The sequence below is a fragment of the Pholcus phalangioides genome, unplaced genomic scaffold, assembly GCF_987345545.1.
Source record: "Pholcus phalangioides strain wild (caught in Gottingen) unplaced genomic scaffold, Ppha-v1.0 ptg000015l_1, whole genome shotgun sequence".
NCBI lineage: Eukaryota > Metazoa > Arthropoda > Arachnida > Araneae > Pholcidae > Pholcus > Pholcus phalangioides.
The window spans coordinates 115,555,891-115,573,690 of record NW_028301608.1 but is presented as its reverse complement, the minus strand read 5'-3'; the positions used below and the strand labels follow the sequence as shown (position 1 = coordinate 115,573,690).

General features: G+C 41.2%; 1 protein-coding gene across 1 annotated transcript in view; it reads left to right on the top strand.

The window, feature by feature from the left end:
• The first annotated feature begins 11,082 nt into the window (after window positions 1-11,082).
• The window catches only part of LOC149077664 (uncharacterized), a 35,411-nt gene continuing 28,693 nt past the window's right edge, over window positions 11,083-17,800 (top strand). The window contains exon 1 of the mRNA XM_089245227.1: window positions 11,083-11,550. Within this exon, the coding sequence (XP_089101353.1) occupies window positions 11,484-11,550 (67 nt within the window). The 5' untranslated portion in view covers window positions 11,083-11,483. The remainder of the gene's footprint in view (window positions 11,551-17,800) is intronic.

The following is a 17,800-nucleotide window of genomic DNA, read 5'->3' as shown; positions in this document are numbered from 1 at the left end:
AATGAGGATCCTGCACCTCAATCCTTACTGAAATTTATATCATGTCGCTGCAAGAAACAGAGCCGAGAGGCTTGCACCTGTCTAAAAGAAAGCTTAAAGTGTTCAGGTCTTTCCACTTTCTGTAGTGGCCAGTCATGACAAAACACTCCTACTCCTATTTTGCAAGACAACGACATGTTCTTGAGCAAATTGTGGGGCTTGTCACCAATTCTCCACTCACTCGCATTACAGTAAAAGTAATGAGCGAAGACGAGAATCATTCATTACAGGGACCTTCAAAAAGTGAACTAAGTTACATAACTGCAATAAATCAAAATTTTTGTGAAGTGAGATTGTAGTGCAAATTTTTTAACTTTTTGAGAAAAGGCGATTACCATATTATTACGTAATAACATTTAATATTTGATTGTAATTGTACTTACCTACTTTTCAATTTTGTGTTTACTTTGAAAATTTATTAATTTTTAATTAATGTGTAATAAATCAATAGTATTTAACCACTAATGCTCAATAAAGTTATGCGTAAATATTTCTGCAATATGTGCGTGTGTTTCGTAATTTCGCAAAACTTATAGCACTTTCACTGTTCTGTGGTTCAATAAATATCGCCCGTAGAAACAAATCATGAATGCAAGAGTTGTAGCAAATTTTATCTTCTACAAATCATAACTAACACTTTTGCTCCCCAATGTATAGGAACAGAGATATTGAGCAAAAACTGCGAAAGTCCAAAAATTTCGACGTTTTTCCAATATAACTTTTTCCAATCTCAACGTGCACAGGGCTTTCGTTTCTGCAAGCTGATTTTTTTTACCAGTGGCTTTGGCGCCACCATCATCTATAGCAGAAGGCCTCCGTGCGAAGCTCGTGACGTCCCTGAAGACGGTCATCTCACCTATAGCCATTGGATATACTTCAAGAATGGGTAAAGATGGCTCTTGACTGCGGGCTGTTATATCCAATGAATAAGGAGATGACCTTCAGTGAAGTCACGAGCTCCGCGCGGAGGCCTTCTCATATAGATGGCGTCGCTGGGGCCCTTACAACATATCCAAAAATTAGAAATATCTGACCTTTTGCAAATAATCATGCATAATTGGACTAGTAAGGGCCATCTGTGTCTTCTTGGTAATTTTTTCCTTTCTCTGTATTCTATATTTCTCACTGATAAAGTGCTTTTGTTGTATTATAGCGAAAATGCTTCCTTATTTTTTCTCTCCGCACTTCCGACCTTTCACAGATTCTGGGATTTTTCACTCCCCTCGATTCTGAACTCTCGCCAATTCAGGGATTTACCTCTCCCCCCTCGATTCCGGGATTTTCCTCCCTCCTCGATTCTAGAATTTTTCTCCCCACTCGATTATGGGATTTTTCTCTCCACTCGATTCTGGGATTCCCCCCTTCGATTCTGGGATATTTCCACCCTCGATTCTGGGATTTTTCTCTCCACTCGATTCTGGGATTCCCCCCTTCGATTCTGGGATTTTTCTCTCCACTCGATTCTGGGATTCCCCCCTTCGATTCTGGGATATTTCCACAATCGATTCTGGGATTTTTCTCTCCGTCGATTTTTAACTGTCATCAATTCTCGAAGTTAACTCCCCTCTCGATTCTGGGATTTTCTCCCCTCTCAATTCTGGGATTTTATTCCCTCTCGATTCTGGGATTTTTCTGTCCCGTCGATTCTGAAATCTAATCAATTCTGGGATTTACCTCTCCCCTCGATTCTGGGATTTTCACCCCACTCGATTCTCGGATTTTTCTCTCCCGGCGATTCTGAAATCTCTTCAATTCTAGGATTTATCTATTCCCCTAGATTTTGGGATTTTTCTCTAACCTTCATTCTGGGATTTTTTCACCCATCGATTCTGAACTCTCATCAAATCTGCGATTTATCTCTTCCCCTCAGTTCTGGGATTTTTTTTCCCACTCGATTCTGGGATTTTTCTCTACCGTCGATTCTAAACTGTCATCAATTCTGGAATTTAATTCTCCCCTCGATTCTGGGATTTTCTCCCCACTCGATTCGGGGATTTATCTCTCTCGTCGATTCTGAAATCTCATCAATACTGGGATTCATCTCTCTCCCTCGATTCTGAGATTTTTCTCCCCCCCTCCTATTCTGTGATTTTTCTCTCCCGTCGATTCTGAACTCTCATCAAGTCTGGGGTTTATCTCTAACCCTTGATTATGGGATTTTTCTCCCCCCCCCCCCCCGATTCTGAAATCTCATCAATTCTGAGATTTATCTCTCCCCCTCGATTCTCGGATTTACCTCCTTCTCGATTCTGGGATTTTTCTCCCCACTCGATTTTGGGATTCTCCCCCTTCGATTCTAGGATTTATCTCTCTCCCTCGATTCTGGGATATTTCCACCACCGATTCTAGGATTTTTCTCTCCCGTCGATTCTGAACTCTAATTAATTTTGGGATTTATCTCTCGCCCTCGATTCTAGGATTTTTCTCTATCGTCGATATTGAACTCTGATCGATTCTGGGATTTTTCTCTTCCTTCGTTTCTAAACTCTCATCAATTCTGGGATTTATCTCTTCCCCTGGGATTTTTCTCCCCTCGATTCCAAGATTTATCTCTCACCCTCGATTCTGGGATTTTTCTCTCCAGTCGATTCTGAACTCATCAAGTCTGGGATTTATCTCTAACCCTCCATTATGAGATTTTTTGCCCCCCTCGACTCTGGGAATTTTTCTCTCTCGTCGATTCTGAAATCTCATCAGTTTTCGGATTTATCCCTCCCCCTCGATTCTGACATTTACTTCCCTCTCGATTCTGGGATTTTTCTCCCCTCTCGATTCTGGGATTTATCTCTCCACCTTCGATTCTAGGATTTATCTCTCCCCCTCGATTCTGGGATATTTCCAGCAACGATTCTGGGATTTTTCTCTCCAATCGATTTTGAACTCTCACCATTTCTGGGATTTATCTCTTCCCCTGGAGTTTGGGATTTTTCTCCCCCTGGATTCTAGGATTTTTCTTTTCCGCCGATTCTGATCTCTAACCAATTCTGGGATTTATCTCTCCCCCTCGATTCTGGGATTTTTCTCCTCGCTTGATTATGGGATTTCCCCCCCTCGATTCTAGGATTTATGTCTCCCTCTCGATTCTGGGATTTTTTTCCCCTCTCGATTCAGGAAATTTTCTCTACCGTCGATTTTGAACTCTCGTGAATTCTGGGATATATCTCTCCTCCCCTCGATTCTGGGATTTTTCTCTCCCTTCGTTTGTGAACTGTCATCAATTCTGGGATTTATCTCTGCCCCTCGATTCGGAGATTTACCTCTCTCCCTCGATTCTGGAATTTTTCTCCCCCTCGATTCTCAGATTTTTTTCTCCCGTTGGTTCTTAACTCATCGATTCTGGGATTTATCTCTCCCCCTCGATTCTGGGACTTACCTCCCTCTCGATTCTGGGACTTACCTCCCTCTCGATTCTGGGGTTTTTCTCCCCACTCGATTCTGGGATTCCCCCTTCGATTCTAGGATTTATCTTTCCCCTTCGATTCTAGGATTTATCTTTCCCCTTCGATTCTAGGATTTTTTTGTATCGTCGATTTTGAACTCTGATCAATTCTGGGATTTCTCCCCCCCCCCCCTCGATTCTGGGATTCCCCCCTTCGATTCTAGGATTTATCTCTCCCCCTCGATTCTAGGATTTTTCTCTATCGTCGATTTTGAACTCTGATCAATTCTGGGATTTATCTCTCCTTCCTTCGATTCTGGGATGTCTCCCCCCCCCCCCTCGATTCTGGGATTTTTCTCTTCCTTCGTTTCTGAACTTTCATCATTTCTGGGATTTATCTCTGCCCCTGGATTCTGGGATTTTTCTCCCCTCGATTCCAAGATTTATGTCTCACCCTCGATTCTGAGATTTTTCTCTCCAGTCGATTCAGAAATCTCATCAGTTCTGGGATTTATCCCTCCTCATCAATTCTGACATTTACTTCCCTCTCGATTCTAGGATTTATCTCTCCACCTTCGATTCTAGGATTTATCTCTCCACCTTCGATTCTAGGATTTATCTCTCCCCCTCGATTCTGGGATATTTCCAGCATCGATTCTGGGATTTTTCTCTCCCGTCGATTTTGAACTCTCACCATTTCTGGGATTTATCTCTCCCCCTCGAGTATGGGATTTCCCCCCCCCTCGATTCTAGGATTTATGTCTCCCTCTCGATTCTGGGATTTATCTCTGCCCCTCGATTCGGAGATTTATCTCTGCCCATCGATTCGGAGATTTACCTCTCTCCCTCGATTCTGGGATTTATCTCTCCTCCTCGATTCTGGGATTTACTTCCCTCTCGATTCTGGGATTTACTTCCCTCTCGATTCTGGGATTTTTCTCTCCCTTCGTTTCTGAACTCTCATCAATTCTGGGATTTCTCCCCCCCCCCTCGATTCTGGGATTTTTCTCTCTCTTCGTTTCTGAACTCTCATATATATCTCTCTCCCTCGATTCTGGGATTTACCTCCCTCTCGATTCTGGGATTTTTCTTCCCACTCGATTCTGGGATTCCCCCCTTTGATTCTAGGATTTTTCTGTATCGTCGATTTTGAACTCTGATCAATTCTGGGATTTATCTCTCCTCCCATAGATTCTAGGATTTCTCCCCCCTCGATTCCAAGATTTATCTATCACCCTCGATTCTGGGATTTATCTCGATTCTGGGATTTACCTCCCTCTCGATTCTGGAGTTTACCTCCCTCTCGATTCTGGAGTTTACCTCCCTCTCGATTCTGGGATTTTTCTCCCCACTCGATTCATGGATTCCCCCTTCGATTCATGGATTCCCCCTTCGATTCTAGGATTTATCACTCCTCCCATCGATTCTGGGATTTCTCCCACCAACCATCGATTCTGGGATTTCCCCCCCCCCCTCGGTTCTGGGTTTTTCTCTCCCGGCGATTCTGAATTCTCATCAATTCTGGGATTTATCTCTCACCCTCGATTTTGGGATTTTTCTCTCCAGTCGATTCTGAACTCATCAAGTCTGGGATTTGTCTCTGACCCTCCATTATGAGATTTTTCTCCCCCCTCGACTCTGGGAATTTTTCTTTCTCGTCGATTCTGAAATCTCATCAATTCTGGGATTTATATCTCCCCCTCGATTCTGGGATTTTTCTCCCCACTCAATTCTGGGATTTTTTCCCCACTCGATTCTGGGATTTTTCTCCCCACTCGATTCTGGGATTCCCCCTTTGATTCTAGGATTTATCTCTACCCATCGATTCTACGATTTATCTCTACCCATCGATTCTAGGATTTATCTCTACCCATCGATTCTACGATTTATCTCTACCCATCGATTCTAGGATTTATCTCTACCCATCGATTCTACGATTTATCTCTACCCATCGATTCTATGATTTATCTATACCCTTGATTCTGGGATTTTTCTCTCCCGTCGATTTTGAACTGTCTTCAATTCTGGAATTTCTCTTTCGATTCTCCCCTCGATTCTGGGATTTACCTCTTCCCCATCGATTCTGGGATTTATCTCTTCCCCATCGATTCTGGGATTTGTCTCTTCCCCATCGATTCTGAAATCTCATCAAATCTGGGATTTATCTCTTCCCCATCGATTTTGGAATTTTCTTCCCACTCGATTCTGGGATTTTTCTCTCCCATCGATTCTGAAATCTCATCAATTCTGAGATTTATCTCTCTCCCTCAATTCTGAGATTTATCTCTCTCCCTCAATTCTGGGATTTTTCTCCCCCTGGATTCAAAGATTCATCTCTCTCCCTCGATTCTGTGATTTTTCTCCCCCCTCGATTCTGTGATTTTTCTCCCCACTCGATTCTGGGATTTGTTTCCCCCATCGAATCTGGGATTTCTCTCTCCCGGCGATTCTGAACTCTCATCAATTCTGGGATTTATCTCTCCCCCTCGTTTCGGGAATGTTTCCTCCTCCTTGATTCTGGGTTTTTTTCTCCCCCTCGATCCTTGAATTTTCTCTCCCGTCAATTATGAACTCTCATCAGTTCTGGGATTTATCTTTTCCCCGCAGTCTGTGATTTTTCTCCCCTCCCCCCCCTCGATTCAGGGATTTTTCTCCCTCTCTGGATTCTGGGATTTTTCTCTTCCGTCGATTATGAACTCTCATCAATTCTGATATTTATCTCTTTCCCTGGAATATTCTGAGATTTTTCTCTTCCATCTTTTCTGAACTCTCCTCAATTCTGAATTTTCATCAATTCTGTGATTTTTCATTGAAGAGTAGATAATTTTCAGCATTCTTGTATATTCTGTGATAACGCATAAATTTTTGAATGCGGATTCCTTCCCCCCCCCCAAATATATAAAATAGGGGCTAAGGAGCCCCGAAATTATTTTCATACTGGACCCAGCATCTGATTAGTGTGGCCCTGCATGTGGTATTACCAAATACCCTTAAAAGGTATAGGGATTTTCAAGCTCTCGAATCTCGTTATCACGAACTCCAAGAGACCGGAGAAATTATTTCGCTATAACAAAATTTCGTTATAAAGGAATAGGTTTTTGCATTTTTCCAATATAAACTTATCTGGAGGATTAGAAAAGTATTCGTTAAAACGAGATTTTCGCTATAATGGCATTCGATAGAACGGGATTCGACTGTATATTCCATGAAGCCCGAGGGCCAACAAGTCATACTGTGGTACAGTATCTAGATTCACATATTGGCGTTTCAACGGGTGGGCCCAAATGTGGCCCCCAGAGTTCCGAATCAAACAGGGAGAGGGCGATGATATTATTATCGGAGATTTCTATTTATTCTGAGATTGAATATAAAACTGCATCAATTATAAGATTGATTATAAGATGAATTCTCATGCGTGATAGTTCAATACATAGGATAATTTTTAATTTGTTATGAAAATTATTTTTCCATGAAATATATGAATATTAATTCTGAAATTATTTCTTCATCAAAAAAGAATTTCACTGAAATTCTGAAATTATTTTTTCACCAAATATGAATCGTGTATTTCTATAAATCCTTTAACTATGTAAGTTCGCCGTTTTCGTCGGCGGGCCACTGCAAAAAGCTCCGAGGGCCATATGGGGCCAGCGGCCAAGCGTTGAATAACCCTGATCTAGGAGAGGTAATCATTCTTTAAATTCTCCGCTCAGGGCCATAGTCCGCTCAAACTCCGGCCTCTGTGCCTCCAAGTCACTATTTTGATCCCTCAAGTTCTTACACACTTTCTTGGTCACTCTTTCCATAGCTCATTAAGAAGGGCCTCAGCCCCCAGGTTCCAGCGACTATTCTAGAATCTGTAGAATAGTCACCGTAATCTTAAAAAATAATATAAATCATCTACATAATGGAAATAATGATGGCCGTGACCTAGAAATTGAGGTCTCTCCATTGGGCAATCATTAATCTGGTCCCTTCAATTTCTAGGTCCCGGTCTGATCTTGATCATTTACATGTAGCACAGATTCTAGAGTATGCGCCGGAACCTGGAGGCCGAGGCACTTCCTAATGAATTTCGCGGGAGGGCTGAGCAACACCCGAAATAATTAATGAATATTTAATGCAACGAAGCATTTTCTCCTGCTGGGTACGGGTGTGAGTCCCGTTTATACGGGATGAATTACGATTTTCGCCACCCCCCCCCCCAATGTTTTCTTAGCCGGTGCCTCTGCACTCTAGAAGTCGAGATCACCATTTTGGTCACTCACATACACTAGGTCATTCGATCGGTAATACAGTGATGTATTCCTCTGCTCTTTGGGTCACTCACTGATCTTTTCACTTCACTTTTGGCCACTCTAGTGACCAAAAGTCACTAGTCTCACTCTAGTGACGCTTGCTCACGGTCTAGATCATGTCATATGTCTTTATGTCACTCAGTAAACTTATTCCTTGCTATTCACTGCAGTGGCCCGCGAAATATTTCAGCCTAAGGAGCCCGGCTACAGGATGACGGGGCCATGGGTTAGTCACTGACCTAATCTTTCTCTCTAGGCAGAAGGGGGATGAATGGGTTTTATTGTCTTTAGGGGCTCACACAAATTTTGGCGGCCCTTGCACTAATTTCTTAGAATGGCCAATCGTTTCTCAAATTTGCTGCCGCCCTGGGCAGACTAGCGCTCGCTTGACACCTCTGCGTTAAGACGGCCCCGGAGTCATGCAGTAAACCTGGGTTCTTAACCGTTTTTCAGCCGCGACCCAAAATTAACAAGATCAGCTTCTCTACCCAGGGACTGTTTGTACATCTGCGAAGCCCCTGCGAATAAAATTTGGGTCGTGACCCATAGCTTAAGAATCCCTAGCAGTAAGTGGATTTTTACGACCCTGTTCGGAAGCTCAATTGGGTAGTGACAAAAATTTGGATAGTGACCCATAGCTCAAGAATCATGGGCGGAGATAGACTTGGAAGTGTGGGGGGGGGGGGCCCACGATGATGATGATGCCAATTAATATATACATATATAAATTAGATCACTGTCGACTCCACCTTTGACTCTGGGATTGCCCCCCCCCCTCCCATGGCCCCTCCCGTATCTCCGCCCATGTCAAGAATCCCTGGCTGTGAGTAGAGACGTACAAACGGAAGCCCGTGCAACCAGCGCCGTCTTAACACATGGGCCTACCCAGGCACAGCCTGAATGGCCTCAAGTGCAGAAAGGGCCTCATAAAAATGTCACCTGGTCAAATTTTCGACAGTGAGTATGCAAATTGGGTAGCAAATATTTCTAGCCAGGTAGGGAAGCCCGAGAAAAAACTCTTTGCCCGGGAGGCCTGGGATTTTGTTAAGGCGGCCCTACCTGCGACACAAGTTTAGATTGCTTCCCATGGAACAAATTGAACTTTGCCGCAAAACTTCCCCACATTTCGAGGGATGGGATGGATCCCCAAATTCACCCTCTTCTTGCGGCCATGGCCTTACCTAAAGGGCCGTCTTAAGAGCATCGTGAGTCTCCGGGCCATTTTTCTGAGGCCCTGCAAGACAAATTTACATGCTTTCAAATTTACATACACCAGAAGAGTGACCGAGAGAGTGTGAAAGCATGTGAATGACCAGAAGAGTGACCGAGAGAGTGTGAAAGCATGTGAATGACTAAAAGAACGACCTAGAGCAGGGGGTGCTCAACGTTTATGACAGTGCAGGTCACATAAAAATCTGGAACAGCACCATGCATGGCCCCCACAGCGGGGGGGGGGGGGGCTAGCAGGGCTCTAGCCCTGGGACCAGTGCCGTCTTAACGCATGGGGGCCATGCCCGTTCAAGAGGAGGCTTCAAGAGGGGAGAGCTTCACAAAAATCAGCTGTTGAAATTTTCGAGAATTTTCCAGGTAGGGCCTCAAAAACATCATTTGGCCCGGGGACCCATGGTGCTCTTAAGACGGCCTGGCCGGGATAGTTCTCATCATTTTTTTTGCTTTTCACGCTATAAATTAACTACAGAAGGGGGCCCGTGAAAAGTCTGACCGAGGGGCTAGCAAAAGATCACAGCCTAGGGACCCCGCTCCAGGATGTGGGGGTGCTGGCACCATGGGTTACTTAATTTATTTGTAAATGCACACGGATCAATTAGGTCACCTGTAAATGCACCACGGGTCACTTACGTGATCTGTAACTGTGCCGCAGGCCACTAAATCGGTCTGCGAATGTGCCATGGTACAACTAAGTGACCAGAAAATATGACGGGGTCCACTTGGGTCATGCGTCACTTAAGTGATCTGTAAATGTGCCGCGAGCCACTTGAGTGATCTAGAACCGCGCTGCCGTTCACTCAAGTTAACTGGGAATATGTCGCGGCAATCTGTAAATTCACCACGGGTCACTAAAGTGATTTGTGAATGTGCCGAAAGACACTTAGGTGATCTGTAAATGTGTCGTGGGCAACTGTGATATGAAACTGCACCGTGGGTCACTTGAATGATATGTTAATGCGCTGATTAGTTCGTTTTTACAAAACGTGGTCAACGACCACGTCCTCCAACATTCGGCCCGCGGGCCATAGGTTAAGCATGTATGACCTAGAGCAGGACTGGCCAACTTCTTTCTGTTCGCGGGCCAACATAAGGGTCAGCTATAGCGTCGCGGGCCGCATCAGTGGTGCAACTTCGGTGTATAAGCCGCTCTCTCCATTATTAATTGAATTAATTGGTTAGTTATTAAATTAATTTCGTCACTGGAAATAAGAAGTTTGCTAACCAAGAAATCTGCTGTTGGAACCGATAGTTCAAATAATGATCATAAATTTAATTTTTTAACGGTACTTTTGTCGCGGGCTGCACAAAATCACTTCACGGGCCGCATGCGGCCACCCTTGACTTAGAGCATGTAGTAAACTTGTAAGTGATCAAAAGAGTAACCTATAAAGCAAAGTATCATATGTCAATGAGTGACCAAAACAGTGTGCAAGTATGGGAGTGACCAAAAGAGAGTGAATTAAGATACAGGTGTACTTGCAGGAGTAGCGGGGGGGGGGGGGGGGGAAAGAGAGAGGCGAATCCGAGGAAAGAGTAGCCAAGAAAATTAGACTAGAATGGGAGAAGGGCGGCAAAATTCGCGTAGCTCACAGGCGGCAAAACCATAAATGCGCCTCTGGAACCGCTCAAGGTTGTGGGGGGGCCCATGATTATCATCGCACGTGGAAAAGTGAGAATAATTTCGTCACCCGAGGTTAGAAAGCGAAACAAGGGCATAATCACCATCATCACCACCGGACTGTAATAAAAAGGATGTGGCCACAAAATCCGAGCCTTTTCTTTTCAAACGGGCCTTTTCTTTCCCCTTAAAATAATAATAAAAAGCGTGTGGAGAGGGAAAAAGAAAAACAAAACAAAAAAAAAAACACGCGATCCCCATCACGAGTATCAGAAAGAGAGCGATAAATAGCCACGAGTAACAACCTCCGTACGTAAAGTCTTTCTTTCACGTGACAAGAAGCACGGATCCTATAATTTTTTCCCACTAGTCTTCTCTCTCGGAGAAAATGGAAAAAAAAAAAACCAAAAAACGATCGCCAACGAGAGACTGGATACAGTATCTCGCCACTGTCGTTTGGCGGGTTTTGAACGTAGCACGTGACGTAAAAATTGACAAGCTACACGTCGTCGTCGTCGATCGTCGCCGCGCAAGGGGAGCCATCCTCGTGCTTCGTCGTTGTTTACCGATTCTCGTGGCTTGCGAAGACGAAAAAATCCTCTAACGCGTGTGTTATTTTTATTATTATTATTTTTTTTTTAATTTCTCGCGTTTTGTAAGCCTACTTTCTTTCGTGATCGTTTTTATTATTCGATCGCGGGTCCCGAAAAGATCGCATCTCCACACCACGAGAAAGAGAGATCTATCTGCTATGCACGGAGCTAGTATACACGTGCAATTACCCCATTAGCGATCGTACGTTATTTTTTTTTTTCTTCCCGTCGTCGTTGTTGTTATTTGTGATCGTCATCGTGTGTTTTATTTTGAATATTTTTTTTTTAAATTCGTGATCGTTGCGGGATCGTCGAGCGGATCGAGGATGAGCATCGAAAGCCTGTTAATTGCAGCACAGTACCTGGATTACAAAGCCGAGACCGAAGCTAGAGGTGAGTTATTATTATTACATAGAGTTGTGTTTTGCGTAGGACGCGCTCGTGTCAGGCTACGCCAAAAAGGAAATGACAGGTCACCCTTAACCAAAAGCATTACATAGAGATCGTTTTTAATTCTCCGCGTGATTAAGAAATTAATTAATTTGATCGTGGATTTCTCGGGAAATTAAGAAATTTCTTGGACACTGGTCTTTTTTTTTTTCTTTTATGGGCGCTTGTTTATGTCTATTTGGGTACTAGCAATGAAAACAGTTTTAGGGTTGCTGTATTTTTATGTGAGTGTGTTGCTGACCTGGGGGAATATGAAAGGCGCATGTGGCCATGCGTCAACACTGCGGAAATCACGTTTTTTTTTACTTTTTTTTTTCTTACACATTTCGAAATGCATAATTTAAAATAAAATTTAATTGTTTTTAAACTATTTTTCTCAATTGGCGTTGAGTCCCGATCCGATCCATGTAGGACTCGTGATTGTTTTGGCGCCGTGATTTACCACACACAAATCTATTTATTTCAATGATTCAAATACAAACATTGTGTGTTCTACCCATGGATATTATTTTTATTTTCGTGTGGGCCACACAGGAAGGGACTGTGGGGCCTGGGATATGCATTGGGACTCTCACACACTTATAGAGATTAAAATGTTTACAAATATTGCAACAATGAAGATCTTAGATGGGGTACACCACCCCTGTGTCTCTTATTCACTCTTTTGGTCATGCACATCCTTTTGATCAGTCACTCTTTTGGTCATTCACATGCTTGCATGTTGTAGGCCACTCTTTTGCTCCGTACCATGCTCACACTCTTGCTCACTGACACAGTTTCTTGCTTTCTAAGTCACTCTTTTGATGCATTCATGTTAGGGGCGTAGCCAGAAATTTTGTTCGGGGGGGGGGGGGCAGACCCCCAAGTCCCCCCCCTCGCTACGCCCTTGGTTCATGTGCTCTTATACACTCCATGTCACAATCCCCATCATGAACATGCTCTAGGTCACTCTTTCGATCACTTACATGCTTGCACATGCTCCTCAAAGCAGAACATGCTGTAAACTGTGACGTACATTACAGAACAATCTTGAGAAGAATTTTAAGAAAAAAACTTCTCTGCATAGAAAACAGTACCTGTAAAAGATTCTTTTCCGCAGAACTGTTTCATTCTGTGAGGGCTTATTGCAGCGTTGAGGGAATGTTGCAATTCAAAACGTTCTGCGTTAGGGCACATGCTCTAGTCATTCACATGCTTACACACATATTTATTCATGTTATTAATCATTCACATGCTCTAGGCCACTCTTCTGATCATTCACATGCGTGCATGAACTCTAGGTCACTCTTTTGATCATTTCATACTTGCACACCCTCTAAATCACTCTTTCTATCTTCTGTATGCTTGCACATTCTCTAGATCACACTTCTGATTATTCACATGCTTGCATATGCTCTAGGTTACTCTTTTGATCATTCACATACTTGTACATACTCTAGGTCGCTCTTCTGATCATTCACATGATTGCATGTGCTCTAGGTCACTGTTTTGATCATTTAATGCTTGCACACCCTTTAAATCACTCTTTCTATAATCCATGTGCTTGCACAGACTCTAGGTCACTCTTCTGATAATTCACATGCTTGCACGTGCTCAGGGTCACTCTGATCACTCACATGCTTGTGCAGACTCTAGGTCATTCTTTTGGTCATTCAAATTCTTGCACATGTTTTAAGTCTGTGGTTCTCAACTTATGGAATGCTGTTGGGAAGCCTGGATGAATTTTTTTCCCCACATATATTAAAACAAATTATTTCAATTACCCCAGTATATTATTTCAATATTATAAGATTTAATATATAATTAATATATATTTGTAGAAAATAATTCTATTGCATAAAGATTTTATGGTAAAAATATATTGAAAACGTTAAAAAAGCGAATCATCTGCTTTCTCTACGAGTCAGTTTCATATGTTCAGCACATTTTTCTAATTACTTGGTAATATTTAACTATAAGGAATATTGTTTCTCATGTAACAAAAGTGTAAAAGTATTTTAGGAATCATCATAGAACTGGTGTATGATGGACAGACATTTCCTATGCAATAAGACCAAAAGCTGCTGGGAGATATAACAGCCAATCGAAATGTTTAGAAACATTTTTAACGGTAATGTTATTTCATCATTGTGAGTGACTATCTCCATGAGGTGGATAAAAGCATACTTGGTATAATTAAAAATATTAAATTGCATAAAGAGTTAAGATTTAATGTAGAAACTATATACCATTTCTACAGCACTCAAAGTATCAGTTACAGAGAGATGGTGCAAACAGTGTTGATTCTTGTCACAAATGAATGGGGGATTTTTACCCCCATTAAAATTTACAAAATGCTGACTTGATGCCTTATTTCTGTTGTAAAACTGAGATATGGGGACCATTCTTCCCTATAACTTGTTTGCATGTCTTATTAATCTTGAATATTGGGATGAAAGATTAAATTCTGAACAGAAAAAACTTTGGCAAAGTATAGTAAGTTATGATTATTTTTCTTCCAAGTACTTTTAATATAGTAATATGGTGGAAAAGAATGTGCTAAATATCTGAAGTTCTTAAAAAGGTGTGATTGTGTTGAAATGCTTCTAACTTGCAAATTCAGGAGGTTTAAAAAGAATTTTATATGCATATTTTTGGATTTACCCACTCAAATTTGGAACTGCCTAATGGCTGTCATAACAAAAAAAGTTTTGTTACACCATATTGTACGAACTGATAAAAGTGAACAATTAATTTTAAAATGGTTATATTTCTTGTGAATAAAAGTAATTTAAACATTATATATAAATTAAGGGCTTTTTATTTAAATATACAACTAATAAAACCTTTCAAAATAGGTAGGCCTGCTATGTTAACATTACAGTTGATAAAATCCTCTTGTAATCAGCAGTAAATTAAGCTCATGATTGCATGAGCATGAAATGAAGTAATTTTTTTATACAAATCAGTTTCTTCCACACTCAGTAGAAGAAACTTATTTCTTGCTGCTGTTTTTTTTCATGGTTTTTCCAACTCGGAAGAAGCCTAACTCTGGCAACAACATACCTACTTCACCAAACACAGACTCTGTCCATATCGCTATATTGCAATTTGCTGCCATTAATGAGATGGGTTGGAAATGAAGGCGCTGTCTATCGGTGGTCATCTCAAGCTTGTTAGGAAAAATGCCATCTATATCCTCCCTCTGGTTTGAACCTGGAAACATGACAGCAGCCTTCACAACATACTTGATGAACTTTGTAGATATGTAAATCGCGAAATGCTTTCAAGAACTCTTTCAAGTTCTACAGGACTCAAAGGAATTTTCTTGTCTTTTGCATTCATTCAGTTTAAGCTGAGAAATTGATTATAGCATACAACTACTAAAAACCTTTTGTTTTGTTTTTCAATGTTGTACTGCAGTGAAGGAAATGAGGATTTGATAATATTTTCTGATATTGTAGTTATTATTTACTATAATAATCTGTTTCCCCTAATGATCTTTAAAATAAGATGAAATTTTCATTTTCCAATATTATGAAAGAGATCTGTGCTGTTTAATAAATGAATAATGTTTAATTGTTTTGTTACTTAAAAAAAATTAAAAATAATTTTGTCAATTAGATTGAAATTGGTTGAATGGATTTTAAACTTTAAATGAAATTTCTCCAGGTATGATGAAAAACTTTAGCTAGATATGTGACCTTGATCAAAGGACTGATGTATTCTTTGTAATTCATTTTGCATGTGCATAGTTATATTGTCATAGGCCCAATTCAAATTTATTAGAGGTGTTAAAATTCCTTTACCATGTCTTGCACTGGTATTACTTTGAATATGGAAGGAAGACTTGTTTCTTTTGCTTGGAAGAAGTAGGGTTGGGCAGGTTTTTTCCAAGCGGAAGAAACTGTCCAACTTTTTAAAAGACTGATGCAGTTAGTAATTTACATACATAATTAAATTAGTGAAATTGAATTTACTTAAAGTTCTAAGAAAATATGCATTTGCTATATCTAAAACATAAATTCTAGCTTATGTGATAAATTATTAAAGGAAAACCATTTTCTTCCAGCCGGGTTTTTTCCGCTTCGAAAGAAACTGTTCATTCATGATTTACATGCTCTAGGTCACTCTTTTGATAATTCAAATGTTTTCACAGACTATAGGGGACTTTTGATACATTCATATGCTTGCACAAACACTAGGTCACTCTTTTTTATTGTTCACAGACTTTAGGCCACTCTTTTGGTCATTCACATGTTTGTAAATGTTCTAGGCCACTCCTATCATTCACATGCTTACACAGACTCTAGGTGACTCTTTTGGTACATTTACATGCTTGCACCTGCTCTGTCACTCGTTTGATCATTCACATGTATGCACAGACAGGGCTGTCATTTCAACTTTTTCCGGGGGGGGGGGAAGCAAAAAACATGTACTCAATGTATTTATATATATATATATATATATATATATAAATATACCATTTTTATAGTGTATTTTCAAAACTCCCCCCCCCCCCAAATGACGGGTGTGCACAGACTCTAGATGACTTTTAATACATTTACATGCTTTCACATGCTCTATGTCACTCTTTCAATACATTCACTTGCTTGCACAGCCTCTAGGTCACTCTTTTGATCATTCACATGCTCTAGATCTATCTTTTGATTGCTCACATGCTTACACATGCTGTGGGCAGGGAAGTCTTAAGAGTATCAAGGGAACTAAGGCTAAGTGATTTTTCTGAGGCCCTTACCATGCCTAGAAATACCCTCCTATAAGTTCACATACTTACTCTTGAAAATGTTAACCTGCTCTCATTTTCATGAGGCCCCCCCCCCCTATGCATTTCAGCCTCCCCCACCCTGGCCCATGCATTAATACAGCATTGGCTCTGGGTCACTTTCGTTCATTCAGATGCTTACACATAACACATACTCTAGGTTTTCATTTGTTCACACACATGCTTGAAAATTCTCCCGGTCACTCGTTCTCTGGGCAGAGGCCGATTTATGGTGGGCTATATTCACATTTTGCCACTCTCTTCACATAATACTTGTTTTCTTGGCCACACTTCTCAAACATGCTGCTCTGGCTTTATAGTCCTCACATTTTTTATGTATTTTCACACATTTTGAAACACTTTACTTGAATTTAAAATTTATTTTTTAAAATTATTTTCCGAAACTGGTATCAAGTCTATGTCTGATATGTTCGACTCATGATTGTTTTGGCACCGTTAACTTGCAGCACACAAAAAATATCTTTTGTTTTATTTAAATGATTAAAATAAAAACATTGTGGGTTTTCCCCATTTATACTGTTGTTGTTTTTGCATTTGGCCCCACAGGGATTGCGGCCCTTGAATATGTGCCCCTCTCATGTAGACTAAAATGTTTACAAATAATGCAGCAAAAAAGATCTTACATTGGGTGTTGGTGCTGAAGGGAAGAGGGGAAGGCTGCTGTTACTAAAAGTCTGGGGCAAAGGTGGGAATTACCCATAAGAATGCCCTCTCTATGGAAAAGGGAAGTTAAAAAAAAATTGTGGGTTTTTGTTTGGAACTCAGGAGCACTAAGTAAACTAACCCGCCCCTATATATAACACTGAAATGGTAATTGAAGAATAATACTGCTCAACCAGTGCCGTCTTAAAGCATGGACCCACCCAGGCATGACCCGGGGGTGGGGGGGGGCTATAGTCCATGTCAGCATTCTCAGAAAGGTGGCAAATTTGCGGTATGAGTCAGCAAAAAATAATCGCATGAAACGTTTGCAAGCATGCACACCTAAACGGTGTGTGAGCACATGCATGATCAAAAAAGTGACCTAGCAAGCAAAGGTCCATGTCGATGAGAGACAAAAAAATAATGAGAAGGACTAGATCGGTGAGTAACCAAAATAGTGTACAAGCAGCAAGTGAATAACCAAAAGTGTGACTTGGGGAGAGAGTGAAATGACGAAAATAGTGACCTAGAGTGTGGAGTGTGTGTGTCCGCATGAGAGCGACTCAGAAAGCAAAGAACCAGTTTAGTAAGCTACCAAAAGAGTGAACAAGAGTGCAAACATGTGGGACAAAAAGAGTGACTTAAGTATATTGACAGGAATGAGGGGGCATATTGCCCAGGGTGGTAAGAAGCAAAAACCCCATAAATTTGCTTCTGTTGTCACTCTTGTTCAATGATATGTAGTGTTCTGTTTGTTAATAGTCG